At 45.8% G+C, this 18,060-nt stretch overlaps 1 protein-coding gene across 1 annotated transcript; it reads right to left on the bottom strand.

Moving 5' to 3' along the window:
* Window positions 1-204: 204 nt before the first annotated feature.
* On the bottom strand, window positions 205-17,915 carry LOC311143853 (NGFI-A-binding protein 1-like; the record flags this gene model as incomplete). The annotated part of the gene is made up of 7 exons (XM_084179729.1): window positions 205-293; window positions 6,256-6,420; window positions 10,846-11,077; window positions 12,386-12,505; window positions 14,868-14,919; window positions 16,670-16,803; window positions 17,073-17,915. The coding sequence occupies 7 exons, from the start codon at window positions 17,913-17,915 to the stop codon at window positions 205-207; spliced, it is 1,635 nt and encodes a 544-aa protein (XP_084035855.1).
* Window positions 17,916-18,060: the final 145 nt, after the last annotated feature.

Genomic DNA, 18,060 nt, shown 5'->3' with positions numbered 1-18,060 from the left:
TGAAAACACAAAACAATAGGCTTCTATGAGTAGAGAAATAAAGGCTCTAGGTACTTTGGCAAAAAAAGAAAGGAAAAGTAAAATCCCTTCTCTAGAGGCAACATTGGTCGTTAAGGCTCTAACGCAGCTGTGCTTGTTTAGTATTGACCAACGACGACTGTGTTGTGAAAGAGGGATGAGCAAGGAGGAAGAGGAGAAGAGGTGCTATCTGGAATCCTCTGGCTCTGATTTGATGGTCTTCTTGTCAGAAAGGCTGAGAGCCCCTTGGCAGAAGTCGGCCCTGTTCCCATTTTCTGGAATTAAAAAGAGAACATAAATAAATAAATAGGAGGAGTTAGATTATTTTCAAATGATTCAGTATGCGAGAACTATGACAAAGAATCAACAAACTGATTCAGTATCAAAGGATTCAGAATGAAATATGAATATGATAGAATCTTTGAGCTGATTCAGTATCAAATTATGCATTGTAAATTAACTACAGTGCATTCGGAAAGTATTCAGATCTTTTTCCACATTTTTTTTACGTTACAGCCTTATTCTAAATTTGATTGAATTGTTTTTATTTCCCTCATCAATCTACACACAATCCCACATAATGACAAAGCAAAAAAAGGTTTTTAGATATTTTGGAAATGTATTTAACATAAAAAAACTGAAATATGACATTTACATACAGTTGAAGTCGGATGTTTACATACACCTTAGCCAAATACACTGCTCAAAAAAATAAAGGGAACACTAAAATAACACATCCTAGATCTGAATGAATGAAATAATCTTAGTTGAATGTGCTGACAACAAAATCACACAAAAATTATCAATGGAAATCAAATGTATCAACCCATGGAGGTCTGGATTTGGAGTCACCCTCAAAATTAAAAAGTGGAAAACCACACTACAGGCTGATCCAACTTTGATGTAATGTCCTTAAAACAAGTCAAAATGAGGCTCAGTAGTGTGTGTGGCCTCCACGTGCCTGTATGTATGACCTCCCTACAACGCCTGGGCATGCTCCTGATGAGGTGGCGGATGGTCTCCTGAGGGATCTCCTCCCAGACCTGGACTAAAGCATCCGCCAACTCCTGGACAGTCTGTGGTGCAACGTGGCGTTGGTGGATGGAGCGAGACATGATGTCCCAGATGTGCTCAATTGGATTCAGGTCTGGGGAACGGGCGGGCCAGTCCATAGCATCAATGCCTTCCTCTTGCAGGAACTGCTGACACACTCCAGCCACATGAGGTCTAGCACTGTCTTGCATTAGGAGGAACCCAGGGCCAACCGCACCAGCATATGGTCTCACAAGGGGTCTGAGGATCTCATCTCGGTACCTAATGGCAGTCAGGCTACCTCTGGCGAGCACATGGAAAGAAATGCCACCCCACACCATGACTGACCCACCGCCATGCCGGTCATGCTGGAGGATGTTGCAGGCAGCAGAACGTTCTCCACAGCGTCTCCAGACTCTGTCATGTCTGTCACATGTGCTCAGTGTGAACCTGCTTTCATCTGTGAAGAACACAGGGCGCCAGTGGCGAATTTGCCAATCTTGGTGTTCTCTGGCAAATGCCAAACGTCCTGCACGGTGTTGGGCTGTAAGCACAACCCCCACCTGTGGACGTCGGGCCCTCATACCACCCTCATGGAGTCTGTTTCTGACCGTTTGAGCAGACACATGCACATTTGTGGCCTGCTGGAGGTCATTTTGCAGGGCTCTGGCAGTGCTCCTCCTGCTCCTCCTTGCACAAAGGCGGAGGTAGCAGTCCTGCTGCTGGGTTGTTGCCCTCCTACGGCCTCCTCCACGTCTCCTGATGTACTGGTCTGTCTCCTGGTAGCGCCTCCATGCTCTGGACACTACGCTGACAGACACAGCAAACCTTCTTGCCACAGCTCGCATTGATGTGCCATCCTGGATGAGCTGCACTACCTGAGCCACTTGTGTGGGTTGTAGACTCCATCTCATGCTACCACTAGAGTGAAAGCACCACCAGCATTCAAAAGTGATCAAAACATTAGCCAGGAAGCATAGGAACTGAGAAGTGGTCTGTGGTCACCACCTGCAAAACCAGTCCTTTATTGGAGGTGTCTTGCTAATTGCCTATAATTTCCACCTGTTGTCTATTCCATTTGCACAACAGCATGTGACATGTATTGTCAATCAGTGTTGCTTCCTAAGTGGACAGTTTGATTTCACAGAAGTGTGATTGACTTGGAGTTACATTGTGTTGTTTAAGTGTTCCCTTTATTTTTTTGAGCAGTGTACATTTAAACTCAGTTTTCCACAATTCCTGACATTTAATCCTAGTAAAAATTCCCTGTCTTAGGTCAGTTAGGATCACCACTTTATTTTAAGAATGTGAAATGTTAGAATAATAGTAGAGAGAATGATTTATTTCAGCTTTTATTTATTTCATCACATTCCCAGTGGGTCAGAAGTTTACATACACTCAATTAGTATTTGGCAGCATTGCCTTTAAATTGTTTAACTTGGGTCAAACGTTTTGGGTAGACTTCCACAAGCTTCCCACAATAAGTTGGGTGAATTTTGGCACATTCCTCATGACAGAGCTGGTGTAATTGAGTCAGGTTTGTAGGCATCCTTGCTCGCATATGCTTTTTCAGTTCTGCCCACACATTTTCTATAGGATTGAGGTCAGGGCTTTGTGATGGCCACTCCAATACCTTGACTTTGTCATTGTCCATTTGGAAGACCCATTTGCGACCAAGCTTTTAACTTCCTGACTGATATCTTGAGATGTTGCTTCAATATATCCACATCATTTTCCTTCCTCATGATGCCATCTATTTTGTGAAGTGCACCAGTCCCTCCTGCAGCAAAGCACCCCCACAGCATGATGCTGCCACCCCCGTGCTTCACGGTTGGGATGGTGTTCTTCGGCTTGCAAGCGACCCCCTTTTTCCTCCAAACATAACGATGGTCATTATGGCCAAACAGTTCTATTTTTGTTTCATCAGACCAGAGGACATTTCTCCAAAAAGTACGATCTTTGTCCCAATGTGCAGTTGCAAACCGTAGTCTGGCTTTTTTATGGCGGTTTTGGAGCAGTGGCTTCTTCCTTGCTGAGCGGCCTTTCAGGTTATGTCGATATAGGACTTGTTTTACTGTGGATATAGATACTTTTGTACCCGTTTCCTCCAGCATCTTCACAAGGTCCTTTGCTGTTGTTCTGGGATTGATTTGCACTTTTCGCACCGAAGTACGTTAATCTCTAGGAGACAGAACGCGTCTCCTTCCTGAGCGGTATGACGGCTGTGTGGTCCCATGGTGTTTATACTTGTGTACTATTGTTTGTACAGATGAACGTGGTACCTTCAGACGTTTGGAAATTGCTCCCAAGGATGAACCAGACTTGTGGAGGTCTACCATTTTTTTTCCCTGAGGTCTTGGCTGATTTATTTTGATTTTCCCATGATGTCAAGCAAAGAGGCACTGAGTTTGAAGGTAGGCCTTGAAATACATCCACAGGTACACCTCCAATTGACACAAATGATGTCAATTAGCCTATCAGAAGCTTCTAAAGCCATGACATCATTTTCTGGAATTTTCCAAGCTGTTTAAAGGCACAGTCAACTTAGTGTATGTAAACTTCTGACCCACTGGAATTGTGATACAGTGAATTATAAGTGAAATAATCTGTCTGTAAACAATTGTTGGCGTATATTACTTGTGTCATGCACAAAGTAGATGTCCTAACTGACTTGCCCAAACTATAGTTTGTTAACGGGCAGACATATCAGTATGGATGACGGATCACCACCTCAAGCTGAACCCTGGCAAGACGGAGCTGCTCTTCCTCCCGGGGAAGGACTGCCCGTTCCATGATCTCGCCATCACGGTTGACAACTCCGCTGTGTCCTCCTCCCAGAGTGCGAAGAGCCTAGGCGTGACCCTGGACAACACCCTGTCGTTCTCCGCCAACATCAAGGCGGTGACCCGCTCCTGCAGGTTCATGCTCTACAACATTCGGAGAGTACGACCCTGCCTTACACAGGAAGCGGCACAGGTCCTAATCCAGGCACTTGTCATCTCCCGTCTGGACTACTGCAACTCGCTGTTGGCTGGCCTCCCTGCCTGTGCCATTAAACCCCTACAACTCATCCAGAATGCCGCAGCCCGTCTGGTGTTCAACCTTCCCAAGTTCTCTCACGTCACCCCCCTCCTCCGCACACTCCACTGGCTTCCAGTTGAAGCTCGCATCCGCTACAAGACCATGGTGCTTGCCTATGGAGCAGTGAGGGGAACGGCACCTCTGTACCTTCAGGCTCTGATCAGTCCCTACACCCAAACGAGGGCATTGCGTTCATCCACCTCTGGCCTGCTGGCTCCCCTTCCTCTGCGGAAGCATAGCTCCCGCTCAGCCCAGTCAAAACTGTTCGCTGCTCTGGCACCCCAATGGTGGAACAAGCTCCCTCACGACGCCAGGACAGCGGAGTCACTCACCACCTTCCGGAGACATTTGAAACCCCACCTCTTTAAGGAATACCTGGGATAGGATAAAGTGTTCCTTCTAACCCCCCCCCCCCCAAATTGTAAAGTGGTTATCCCACTGGCTATAGGGTGAACGCACCAATTTGCGAGTCGCTCTGGCTAAGAGCGTCTGCTAAATGACGTTAATGTGCCCTTGAGCAAGGCACTTAACCCTAATTGCTCCTGTAAGTCGCTCTGGATAAGAGCGTCTGCTAAATGACTAAAATGTAAAATGTAAATGTTAACAAGAAATTTGTGGAGTGGTTGAAAAACTAGTTTTAATGACTCCAACTTAAGTGTATGTAAACTTCCGACTTCAACTGTAAGTATTCAGACCCTTTACTCAGTACTTTGTTGAAGCACCTTTGGCAGTGATTACAGCCTCGAGTCTTCTTGGGTATGACGCTACAAGCTTGGCACACCTGTATTTGGGGAGTTTCTCTTATTCTTCTCTGCAGTTCCTCTCAAGCTCTGTCAGGTTGGATGGGGAGCGTCGCTGCACAGCTATTTTCAGGTCTCTCCAGAGATGTTCGATCGGCTTCAAGTCCGGGCTCTGGCCGGGCCACTCAAGGACATTCAGAGATTTGACGCAAAGCCACTCCTGCGTTTTCTTGGCTGTGTGCCGAGGGTCATTGTCCTGTTGGAAGGTGAACCTTCGCCCCCAGTCTGAGGTCCTGAGCGCTCTGGAGCAGGTTTTCATCAAGGATCTCTCTGTACTTAACTCCGTTCATCTTTCCCTCGATCCTGACTAGTCTCCCAGTCCCTGCTGCTGAAAAACATCCCCACAGCATGATGCTGCCACCACCATGCTTCACCGTAGGGATGGTGCCAGGTTTCCTCCAGACGTAACACTTGGCATTCAGGCCAAAGAGTTCAATCTTGGTTTCATCAGACCAGAGAATCTTGTTTCTCATGGTCTCAGAGTCCTTTACGGGCCTTTTGGCAAACTCCAAGCAGGCTGTCATGTGCCTTTTACTGAGGAGTGGTTTCCGTCTGGCCACCCTACCATAAAGGCCTGATTGGTGGAGTGCTTCAGAGATGGTTGTCCTTCTGGAAGTTCTCCCATCTCCACAGAGGAACTCTGGAGCTCTGTCAGAGTGACCATCAGGTTCTTGGTCACCTCCTTGACCAAAGCCCTTCTCCCCCGATTGCACAGTTTGGCCAGGCGGCCAGCTCTAGGAAGAGTCTTGGTGGTTCCAAACTTCATCCATTTAAGAATGATGGAGGCCACTGTGTTCTTGGGGACCTTCAATGCTGCAGACATTTTTTGGTAACCTACCCCAGATCTGTGCCTCGACACGATTCTATCTCGGAGCTCTACGGACACTTCCTTCGACCTCAAGGCTTGGTTTTTGCTCTGACATGCACTGTCAACTGTGGGACCTTATATAGACAGGTGTGTGCCTTTCCAAATCATGTCCAATCAATTGAATTTACCATAGGTGGACTCCAATCAAGTTGTAGAAACATCTGAAGGATGATCAATGGAAACAGGATGCACCTGAGCTCAATTTCGAGTCTCATAGCAAAGGGTCTGAATACTTATGTAAATAAGGTATTTCTGTTTTTTATTTGTAAAACATTTGCCCAAAAATCTGAAAACCTGTTTTCGCTTGATCATTGTGGGGTACTATGTGTAGATTGATGAGGGAAATTTTTTGTTGTCCATTTTAGAATAAAGCTGTAACGTAACAAAATGTGGAAAACGTCAAGGGGTCTGAATACTTTCCGAATGCACTGTATAATAGAGACTCTAAGGGCAGACCTATGGCCAGAGTTTTGCCCTCGACATTGCCATGGTGACTCGTTGCCAGGGCCTTTCCCTCCCCGTTGCCGTGATGCCTCTTCAGCTCATTGGCTAGCTGTTTCCCCAGGGGTGTGCCTCCTTCCGACCTTTGACCCGCCACCCGCGGGATCAGTGGCCTCTCCCCTGCAGGAACACACAGCTAGGTAAGGCCAAAGACAGGATACAGACAATATAAACCACCACTGTTATTTAAAGGGAAACTTCAGGATTTTGGCAATGAGGCCCTTTATCTCCTTCCCCAGAGTCAGATGAAGCCGTGGATACCATTTTATGTCTCTGTGTCCAGTATGAAGGAAGTTAAAGGTAGTTTTGCGAGCCAATGCTAACTAGCATTAGCATAATGACTGGAAGTCTACGGATATCTGCTAGTCTATGAGTATTCGCTAGACATGAAAATGGTATCCACAAGTTCATCTGACTCTGGGGAAATACTGTAGATAAAGGGCCTCATTGCCAAAATCCCAGTGTCCCTTTAACCTGTAATTAGACAAGGAGCTGTTATTTAACCTGTATTTAGGCAGGGAGTCCCTGTTCTGAACAGAATACTCATTTCTGATATAACAGAATGATAATAAAGTACTCTAGTATTCTAGCACTCAAATCAACTCACAAAAAGTCATTGAAACACCCCTTCTTTAAAATAATGCTCTCTCTGTCACGAATAGAGGCTGTTAAATGAAAGAGCGGTGTGTGTGCTGTGTATGAAATGAAAAGGTGTTAGTCACATTGCTGTCAATGAAGACCCATTAGATCAGCCCAGAGGTAGAGCACTAAGGAAGATAACACAGTCTGTATACATGTGAGTTAATGTGTGTAAGTGTGTGTGTGTGTTTTTTAGTGTGTTATGTCTGTGTGTGTGTGTGTGTGTGTGTGTGTGTGTGTTGGTTAGCATGAAGGGAAACAGAGGAAGCAGGTGAAAGTGTTAATACTGCGGTGTCATGCTGTTGACTGCGTGAGGTTGAGGGTGTGAAAGTAGAGAGGTGTCGTCATGCTCCACACTCAAAGGGATCGTTCACCCAAATTACAAAATTAGATATTGGTTTCCCAAAGGCGTCCGCATGCTTCCCAGCCGAAACAGTTCGGAAGAGTTTGTGGGTATATTATGACGACATTTTGTTAAGTTTTTGTTCGTTTTGGACTTCAGTTAGTTTTTTTTTGGCTGTTTGGGCACACAAAATGTTTTCTGGATCAAAGCTGAAGTTCAGAGCCCAAGTCTACGCCCCTTTGTGGGTGATTGGTCAACAGTAGGGATTATTCAATAAAAATTATTTGTTGTCATTCAACGAGAGACGATTCGTTTTCAAGCAAATGTTTCAATTGACAAATACTACCAAACATCTTAGTTAGATGTAAAATTGCGCGACTAAGATCTCCTCTGCAAAAATGTCTTAAGGGAGTATGCGAGCGCACTCGTTCGGTTCGGTTAGCCAAGTTCGACTGGGTGCTAGCCAAACTGAAGCATGCTGATGCCTTAACCCTGTAAGCAGTCTGTGGAAGGTATGACGGCAATCCATGCTTTGGTTTAGCTTCCCTGGCACCGTTTTCGACATGCTAACGTTTTAGCATTTGTGTCACAAATCCCCTTCAAGTCATGGAACCGATATTAGCATTTTTACGCGCATCATGTTCAAAACATCTATAAAAGTGACATTGTTGAGCTTCACAATCAATTTCAGATACTTTTGGATGATTTGGACAAATGCTAATATCAGTCCCATGACTTGAACGGGATTTGCGCTACAAATGTTAAAGCGTTAGCATGTGGAAACGGTGCCAGGGAAACTAAACCAAAGCATGGATTGCTGTCATACCTTGTCCACAGACTGCTTACAGGGTAAGGAAACCAATGTGTAAAATTGTAATTTGGGTGAACTAACCCTTTAAGAGGGCTTCAGGGCAATACAATAGCTGCCTAATGGTACTCAAAGCAACCTTAAAAACAACTCAGAGCACTTATAATGGTTATATAAGTCTAGATAGGACCTAGATAGTTTGTGTGTATGTATTGATATGTAGGCTACGTGTGCCTTTTCTATTGTATGTAGTTCTGTCCTTGAGCTGTTCTTGTCTATTAATGTTCTGTATTATGTCATGTTTCATGTTTTGTGTGGACCCCAGGAAGAGTAGCTTCTTTTTTTTTTTATTTTTTTTTTTGTATTTCACCTTTATTTAACCAGGTAAGCCAGTTGAGAACAGGTTCTCATTTACAACTGCGACCTGGCCAAGATAAAGCAAAGTAGTGCAATAAAAACAACAGAGTTACATATGGGGTAAAAAAAAACATAAAGTCAGAAATACAACAGAAAATATATATACAGTGTGTGCAAATGTAGCAAGTTATGTAGGTAAGGCAATAAATAGGCTATAGTGCAGAATAATTACAATAGTATTAACACTGGAATGCTAGATGTGCAAGAGATTATGTGCAAATAGAGATACTGGGGTGCAAAAGAGCAAAATAAATAACAATATAGGGATGAGGTAGTTGGGTGGGCTAATTTCGGATGGGCTGTGTACAGGTGCAGTGATCGGTAAGGTGCTCTGACAACTGATGCTTAAAGTTATTGAGGGAGATAAGAGTCTCCAGCTTCAGAGATTTTTGCAATTCGTTCCAGTCATTGGCAGCAGAGAACTGGAAGGAATGGCGGCCAAAGGAGGTGTTGGCTTTGGGAATGACCAGTGAGATATACCTGCTGGAGCGCAGACTACGGGTGGGTGCTGCTATGGTGACCAATGAGCTAAGATAAGGCGGGGATTTACCTAGCAGTGATTTATAGATGGCCTGGAGCCAGTGGGTTTGACGACGAACATGTAGTGAGGACCAGCCAACAAGAGCGTACAGGTCACAGTGGTGGGTAGTGTATGGGGCTTTGGAGACAAAACGGATGGCACTGTGATAGACTACATCCAATTTGCTGAGTAGAGTGTTGGAGGCTATTTTGTAAATTACATCGCCGAAGTCAAGGATCGGTAGGATAGTCAGTTTTACGAGGGCATGTTTGGCAGCATGAGTGAAGGAGGCTTTATTGCGAAATAGGAAGCCGATTCTAGATTTAACTTTGGATTGGAGATTCTTTATGTGAGTCTGGAAGTTGAGTTTACAGTCTAACCAGACACCTAGGTATTTGTAGTTGTCCACATACTCTAGGTCAGACCCGTCGAGAGTGGTGATTCTAGTCGGGTGGGCGGGTGCCAGCAGCGTTCGATTGAAAAGCATGCATTTAGTTTTACTAGTGTTTAAGAGCAGTTGGAGGCTACTGAAGGATTGTTGTATGGCATTGAAGCTCGTTTGGAGGTTTGTTAACACAGTGTCCAATGAAGGGCCAGATGTATACAAAATGGTGTCGTCTGCGTAGAGGTGGATCTGAGAGTCACCAGCAGCAAGAGCGACATCATTGATATACACGGAGAAAAGTGTCGGCCCAAGAATTGAACCCTGTGGCACCCCCATAGAGACTGCCATAGGTCCAGACAACAGGCCCTCCGATTTGACACACTGAACTCTATCTGAGAAGTAGTTGGTGAACCAGGCGAGGCAGTCATTTGAGAAACCAAGGCTATTTAGTCTGCCAATAAGAATGCGGTGGTTGACAGAGTCGAAAGCCTTGGCCAGGTCGATGAAGACGGCTGCACAGTACTGTCTATTATCAATCGCGGTTATAATATCGTTTAGGACCTTGAGCGTGGCTGAAGTGCACCCGTGACCAGCTCGGAAACCGGATTGCATAGCGGAGAAGGTACGGTGGTATTCGAAATGGTCGATGATCTGTTTGTTAACTTGGCTTTCGAATACTTTCGAAAGGCAGGGCAGGATGGATATAGGTCTGTAGCAGTTTGGATCTAGAGTGTCACCCCCTTTGAAGAGGGGGATGACCGCGGCAGCTTTCCAATCTCTGGGGATCTCAGACGTTATGAAAGAGAGGTTAAACAGACTAGTAATAGGGGTAGCGACAATTTCAGCGGCTAGTTTTAGAAAGAAAGGGTCCAGATTGTCTAGCCCAGCTGATTTGTAGGGGTCCAGATTTTGCAGCGCTTTCAAAACATCAGCTGTCTGAATGTGTGAAGGAGAAGCGGGGGGGGCATGGGCAAGTTGCAGCAGAGGGTGCAGAGTTGGTGGCCGGGTTAGTGGTAGCCAGATGGAAAGCATGGCCAGCTTCTGCTTTCACAACAGCTAATTGGGATCCTAATAAAATACCAAAAGACACACACACACACACACACACACACACACCTGGACCCATCCTGGAACTCCCCAAAACCCCCACAAACAGCTGCCAAATGATTGGAAGAAATGAAAGTGACTACGAAACGAAACATAAAGGCAGTGTATATTTAACCAGCAGAAATAGAATGGCGGCGGAAAGCGGTATGGCTGACCCAATGTTAACTTTCTATTCTTTCTCCTAACCCCAACCTTAACCTCATTGAAACTACACCTAACCTTAACCTAACCCTGGTCCCTAAACCTAACACTTAATTAATTCAACCGTACGTTTTCGTTCTGCCGGTCTAATATACACTTCCTAACATAAATGTCTAATGATTGACCTGGTAGTAGACTGGTGCTGTCAGTGGAGCCTCCGTTGGCATGGTGGCGGTGCTCTGGGTCAGTGTTGTGTCTCAACTTGAAGCCCCCCAGAGGGACCTTCCACTCCAGGGCCTGCAGTCTGTCCTGGGCCTGCAGTCTGTCCTGGGCCTGCAGTCTGTCCTGGGCCTGCAGTCTGTCCTGGGCCTGGGCTTCGTGATGGATCTCCATCTGTCTGGTCAGCAGACGCCCCAGCTGCAGCCATGGACAGACAGACACACACACACACACACACACACACACACACACACACACACACACACACAGATGCAGGCATGCAGAGTTAGAGAAATTACACCCAATACAAATGCAGTTTGTTTTTCACATTAGAAAACACATAACACAAAAAAAACTGAGCCTGCAGTTCTATCAAAGACCATCTAAATGGGCAGCACAAGTCTATTCTCCGGTCTAGAGACTTGTTAATACATGTATCTGTCAGCCATTTCCTGCCTCGTCTGTCTCTCCAAAAGACAGAAAAGAAACCTGTAATTTGACGAGGGATAATTAGGAGGGGTGTTATAAAGGGATACTTTGGGATTTTGGCAACTCTACTTCCCCAGAGTCAGATCAACTCGTGGATACCATTTTTTTTTTGTCTCTGTGTCCAGTATGAAGGAAGTTAGAGGTAGTTTCGTGAGCCAATGCTAACTAGCATTAGTGCAGTGACTGGAAGCAGATACCCATAGACTTCCAGTCACTGCACTAAGGCTATTTAGCAATTGCGCTAGCACTAGTTAGCAACTTCCTTCAAACTGCACACATAAAAATGGTATCTACGAGTTCATCTGACTGGGGAAGTAGATAAAAAGGGCTTCACTGCCAAAATCCCGAAGTATCGCTTTAAGCATGGTGATGATGTCTTAACAGATCTGGAGGAAGGCATGGACGAGTGAAGTATCGCTTTAAGCATGGTGATGATGTCTTAACAGATGTGGAGGAAGGCATGGACGAGTGAAGTATCGCTTTAAGCATGGTGATGATGTCTTAACAGATGTGGAGGAAGGCATGGACGAGTGAAGTATCGCTTTAAGCATGGTGATGATGTCTTAACAGATGTGGAGGAAGGCATGGACGAGTGAAGTATCGCTTTAAGCATGGTGATGATGTCTTAACAGATGTGGAGGAAGGACGAGTGACTGCTTTCATTATTCCGTTTTTTCCTCAACTAAAAACCAGATGAGATGAGGAGTTATCCTTCTAACTGGTGAGAGGAAACAAACTGTATTATAAAACTAAATAACTTTGCTGATTATATGCAGGTGAATCTTCACTTCCTCACTTAATTTCTTCTCATTTGTAATACCCAGCCCATGCACCCACCGTCAGACTGTATGTCAGACACACAGCCAGTCAGCCAGCCAGCCAGCCAGCCAGCCAGCAAGCCAGTCAGTCAGTCAGTCAGTCCGCAAGCCAGTCAGCCAGCCAGCCAGTCAGCCAGCTTGCCAGTCAGCCGTCAGTCCGTCAGACAGCCAGTCAGTCAGTGAGTGGTAGTGTAGTCACCTGGACGTTGCGCCCCGTGGTCTCCTCCCCTTTAGACTTGGCTGTGGCCAGCTGCTCTCTCAGGGCCTCCCTTCTCATGTGGATGGCCTGCAGGTCTTCCTGGAGGTCGAAGAAGCCTTCCTGACACAATAAAGAGACAGAGAGAGTCAGCGAGGAACGTCACATTGAGACCACGGTCCAATTCTGATTCTCATCCTCTTTTCTACTCTAGAGGAGAGTGGGGTAAGTTGAGCCACCCTTGTTTCTAGGAAACCACACAACATTTATCATTTGACCAAATATTTTATCATTTCATGGAGTCTGTGAAGGAAGAAACCACATGGAAAAAGTGATAAGCAAGTCAGGTCCAAAAAACGGATTTTCACCAAGTTGAATTAATGTATTGTCTTTGAGATTTCCTCATTCTTGTATCTAAACCAAAGTAGATAATTTAAAAATTGTTCTATACATCAGTTAGGATCTCAATAAGCTTCAATATGAGGTCCTAAAACCTAGCATGAAGGTGGATCCTTCCTGCTGTACTGGGGTTAGTGGAGGAGGAAGGTTAACACATGTCTGAGCTAACCCTACCACTATACCTTATGATGTATCACTCCTTTACAGAACCCACAGAAGGTGTCGAGTCAGACTGTGTGTGTGTGTATATATATGTGAGAGAGAGAGAGAGAGAGAGAGAGAGAGAGAGAGAGAGAGAGAGAGAGAGAGAGAGAGACAGAGAGAGAGAGAGAGGGACAGAGACAGACAGAGAGAGAGAGAGAGAAAGAGAGACAGAGACAGACAGAGAGAGAGACAAAGAGAGACAGAGAGATAGAGAGACCGAGAGACAGAGAGAGACAGAGAGAGACAAAGACAGAGACAGAGAGAGAGACAGAGACAGAGAGAGAGACAGAGACAGAGAGAGAGACAGAGACAGAGAGAGACAGAGACAGAGAGAGAGACAGAGAGACAGACAGACAGAGAGACAGACATACAGAGAGACAGACATACAGAGAGACAGAGAGACACAGAGACAAAGAGTATATGACTGTATGTGCTTGTGTATGCATGCAGACACCTCAACTGTACAAGTGTATGGGTGTGGGTGATTCCAAGCGCACCCACATGTTGATGTCATGTGAAACTCAGGACTATGGGTAGGCGCGACTAAGCTCATTTGGGCTTTTCTGTTGTCCACATGGGCGTGTGGCTGGCACTTAATGGGAGGTTGGCAGTAGTGTGTGTCTGTGTGTGTGTGGTAGGGGGAGGACTGAAACAGCAGGGGAAAGGCAGGTGGGTGGGGATTCGTTTTAGAACTCTGTCGTTAAGTCCTTTGTGGTGGTAAATATGTTAACTTCATCTCAAGAAGGACACACAGTCGTTCGTGTACAGTCAAAAGAAAACCACCAGGTCGTGAGAACAATTCGCCCATAGCAAGAGAAAAGTGCCACAAACTGAAACTCTTTGAAAAACAGAGTGTAGGTTGGCACTTCTGTTAGAAGGATATTTCCTACAACTCCAAAAGTTGTTGAAATAGCGTTGTTTTAGGAATATGTGTGTAACAAACTGGCTCAAATTAAGATCCTACATCTGTAAGTATCTTCAGTAGCTTCCAATAAGTTCCAGAAAATATATTTTCTATGAAAATAATCCACTCCAACACATTCATTAATTCATTCAAACAAATAACTCTGTATATGAAGGTCTGCAATGTGACTGCCCCAAAGGATTGAGAAACAGATGGAAGGAGATGGGGGAGTGTGTCTACCAGCTAGCTGGGCCCCACCCCGGCCCACCCCTGTCCCACCCCTGGCCCACTCCTGGCCCACCCCTGTCCTGTGGAGGCGTAGAGTAAGATCACTCACATCAGAGGTTTGGACCACCATCAAACGTACCACTGGAGAGAGATGACTGGACAGCTGCCACAATCTCACACAGTTCACTACACATAGCCACTCTTTACTCAACAGCTCAGAACAATTCAGAGGCGTTTCTGGGGAAACTCTTTAAATCAACAGCTGCAATGCACTATGAAGAATGGAAATATAGAGGCACTGGCACACTGACAGACAAAGCCCATACTACGCCGTGTCTGACGCACTTCAAAAGACAAGGAGAGGATGAAAGGAGGTGTGTCAGTCGCTCAATGTGGGTTCTTAGGGCGTGACTTAAAGGGCGGAGGAGGTGACCTGATTCCACAGAGGAAGTTTTTATTCCGATGAACTTTGAACTTTCCCCTACATTATGACACCCAGTATTCCTGAGGGACACGCCCCCTCTCCTTCGAGCCCCGCCCACACAGCCAAGCCGGCTGACAGGCACCTATGTAAACAATAGGTGCTGAACACACCCAGCCAGAACCATGCACTGTCTGTCTGGGGGAATCAGATTGGTAAGGGATTAACCCTTTCTAATATAATAACACACAATGTGATGTAGGAATGACCTTTATATTATATATATAGCCAAACGCTGTGCTCATCAGAAAGGAAAGAGATGAGCTCACCTCTGTTTTGATCCTCTTGGGAGAAGGCTCATCTCTGTCACCACATCGAGACCTACGAGAGAGAGAGAGAGAGAGAGAGAGAGAGAGAGAGAGAGAGAGAGAGAGAGAGAGAGAGAGAGAGAGAGAGAGAGAGAGAGAACATTTTAAGGAGCATAACCCTTCTAATAGTGAACAGGATAACAGTATATTGATCTATAATCCCTAAAGGATCTATAATCCCTAAAGGATCTATAATGCTGTCACGAGTGTCAGTGTAATGCGGTGGATCGAAGTCAGGCGCAGGACACAGAACTCAATGAAAACGTACTTTACTGAATAAGTAAAGAAACCAATACAAAATACCTCCACACAGGGAGGAACAAACCCGCTCACCAAACGACACACGAAACGAAAAAACAAACACGCACAAAACACAAAATGGGAGCCACCGGGTTAAATAGGGAAGGAGTAATCACATAATGGGAAAGAGGTGTGAGACAATCAGACAACAACAGGTAGAACATAGATCGGCAGTAGCTAGTATTCCGGTGACGACGAACGCCGAAGCCTGCCCGAGCAAGGAGGAGGGGCAGCCTCGGCAGAATCCATGACAAATGCCTAAAGGATCTATAATGCCTAAAGGATCTATAATGCCTAAAGGATCTATAATGCCTAAAGGATCTATAATGCCTAAAGGATCTATAAACCCTAAAGGATCTATAATGCCTAAAGGATCTATAATCCCTAAAGGATCTATAATGCCTAAAGGATCTATAATGCCTAAAGGATCTATAATGCCTAAAGGATCTATAATCCCTAAAGGATCTATAATCCCTAAAGGATCTATAATGCCTAAAGGATCTATAATGCCTAAAGGATCTATAATGCCTAAAGGATCTATAATGCCTAAAGGATCTATAATGCCTAAAGGATCTATAATCCCTAAAGGATCTATAATGCCTAAAGGATCTATAATGCCTAAAGGATCTATAATGCCTAAAGGATCTATAATGCCTAAAGGATCTATAATCCCTAAAGGATCTATAAACCCTAAAGGATCTATAATGCCTAAAGGATCTATAATGCCTAAAGGATCTATAATCCCTAAAGGATATATAATGCCTAAAGGATCTATAATGCCTAAAGGATCTATAATGCCTAAAGGATCTATAATGCCTAAAGGATCTATAATCCCTAAAGGATCTATAATGCCTAAAGGATCTATAATGCCTAAAGGATCTATAATGCCTAAAGGATCTATAATGCCTAAAGGATCTATAATCCCTAAAGGATCTATAATGCCTAAAGGATCTATAATGCCTAAAGGATCTATAATCCCTAAAGGATCTATAATGCCTAAAGGATCTATAATGCCTAAAGGATCTATAATGCCTAAAGGATCTATAATCCCTAAAGGATATATAATGCCTAAAGGATCTATAATCCCTAAAGGAAAAAAGGCACATATGAAAACTCCTGTAAAATATTGTCGAATGCTGATTAATTTCCCTTTAATTTATGGTGCAACACCAATGACACAATGCCGGCAAGGTGGAAAAATCTGCCGTTCTGCACTTGAGCAAGGCAGTTAACCCCCAACAACAACTGCTCCCCGGGCGCCCATGACGTGGACATCAATTAAGGCAGCACCCCGCACCTCTCTGATTCAGAGGGGTTGGGTTAAATGTGGAAGACACATTTGGGTTGAACGCATTCAGTTTTGCAGCTGATTAGGTACCCCTTACCCTTCGTTCCTTCCTTTCCCTTGAAGCCAACTTCAAACTAACTGCTTTCAGTGTGTGTGCATGCGAGTGTGTTCTCACTTGCTGGTCCTGTAGGTGTATTTGTAGGTGACCTCCCGAGAGACCTGTCTAGCCAGGCTAAACAGCTCCTCTCTCCTGGTCAGCAGGGACACCTCCTTTATACACAACTGAGCTGCTGCCTCATTCACTGTCAGCTAACGACAGAGAGGGGGGAGGAGGAGAGGAGAGGAGAAAAAGAGATGGAAGAAGGAGAAGAGGTAGAGGGGGGAGGAGAGGGAAAGAGAGGGGGAAGAGAGGAAGAGAGCGGAGGTGGAGGGTTATTGTTATAACGAGTTATGAAGCAGGTTCTCAATTTCTTGAAAGCTGAATAACAACAATCAAGTTCCCAAATATCTGAAAATCTTATACTTTTTGCACACTGATGCCACAAACACAAACACACACACTCTCTTTCCCCCTTTACCTCATGCAGCGTGAGGTGCTTGCCGTCCTTCCTCTTGGAGTCAAAGCGTCCATAGATGGCGCTGTACTTGCGTATCTCTTCTGCCCTCCTCGGGTCCTCCTCCTCCATGTCCAGGATGTGGCAGATCATCTTGGACAGCTTCTTGTTGCCCCTCAGCCCCTCCTTCACCTCAGACGGGTCGCTCCGGGGCAGCGCCTGGGCCAGCCGCTCCACGCACTCCGCCACCGATCTCAACGCTGCGGCGTCTAGTACCTCCTCGCCGCGGGGGGACGATGGCAAGGGAGAACCAAGACCCATGGTCAACTCTGCAGGGGACAGGCTGTGTTCGCTCTCCAGTCCCCCTCCCCCGCCGTGATAGGACAATGAGGCACAGAAGCGAGGCTCGCTGCCAGTCTGCAGTGGAGACCCAGAGGCCGAACCCCCTCCTCCATCGCCCCCCACCCCTGACGACACTGCCTCACCCCTCCTGGGCTCCCCACCGCACACCGCCACCAGCAGCTTGGGTACTTTGACATGGGCGCTAGCATTAGAATTACCGCTACCTTCCAGCTTGTAGACGGGGATGCTGCAGACAGGGAGAGGGGCCAGGCGCTGGTTGAACAGGGCCGGGTTGGTGACCCAGTCTCGCAGGCCCTTCTGGAGCCTCCTAACGTGGAGGGGCTTGCTGGCCATGCCCACCAGGGACATGATCTCCAGGAACTCCTCCTCGGCCGCCTCGCACAGCTGCTGGACGTCGTCTCCGCCCTGCTGGATGAAGGCCTCGTAGTAGGACAGCAGGTTGGCCCTCTGGAGGATCCTATAGAGCTGTAGCTCCCCAAGGGTCCTGGGCAACACCGCCGCCATACCTGACAGAAACACACTCACAACTTAGTTTCAATGCAGCCCACATACCTGAGAGAACACGCACAGTAATGTCATATACTCTAACCGTCATAAAAACTATGACATAACATGGTATAGTTGAAGTCGGAAGTTTACATACACTTAG

The sequence above is a fragment of the Coregonus lavaretus genome (assembly GCF_964263955.1).
Source record: "Coregonus lavaretus genome assembly, chromosome: 16".
In the NCBI taxonomy this organism is placed as follows: Eukaryota; Metazoa; Chordata; class Actinopteri; order Salmoniformes; family Salmonidae; genus Coregonus; species Coregonus lavaretus.
The sequence above is the reverse complement of the archived record's forward strand: the minus strand, read 5'-3'. Positions and strand labels throughout refer to the sequence as shown.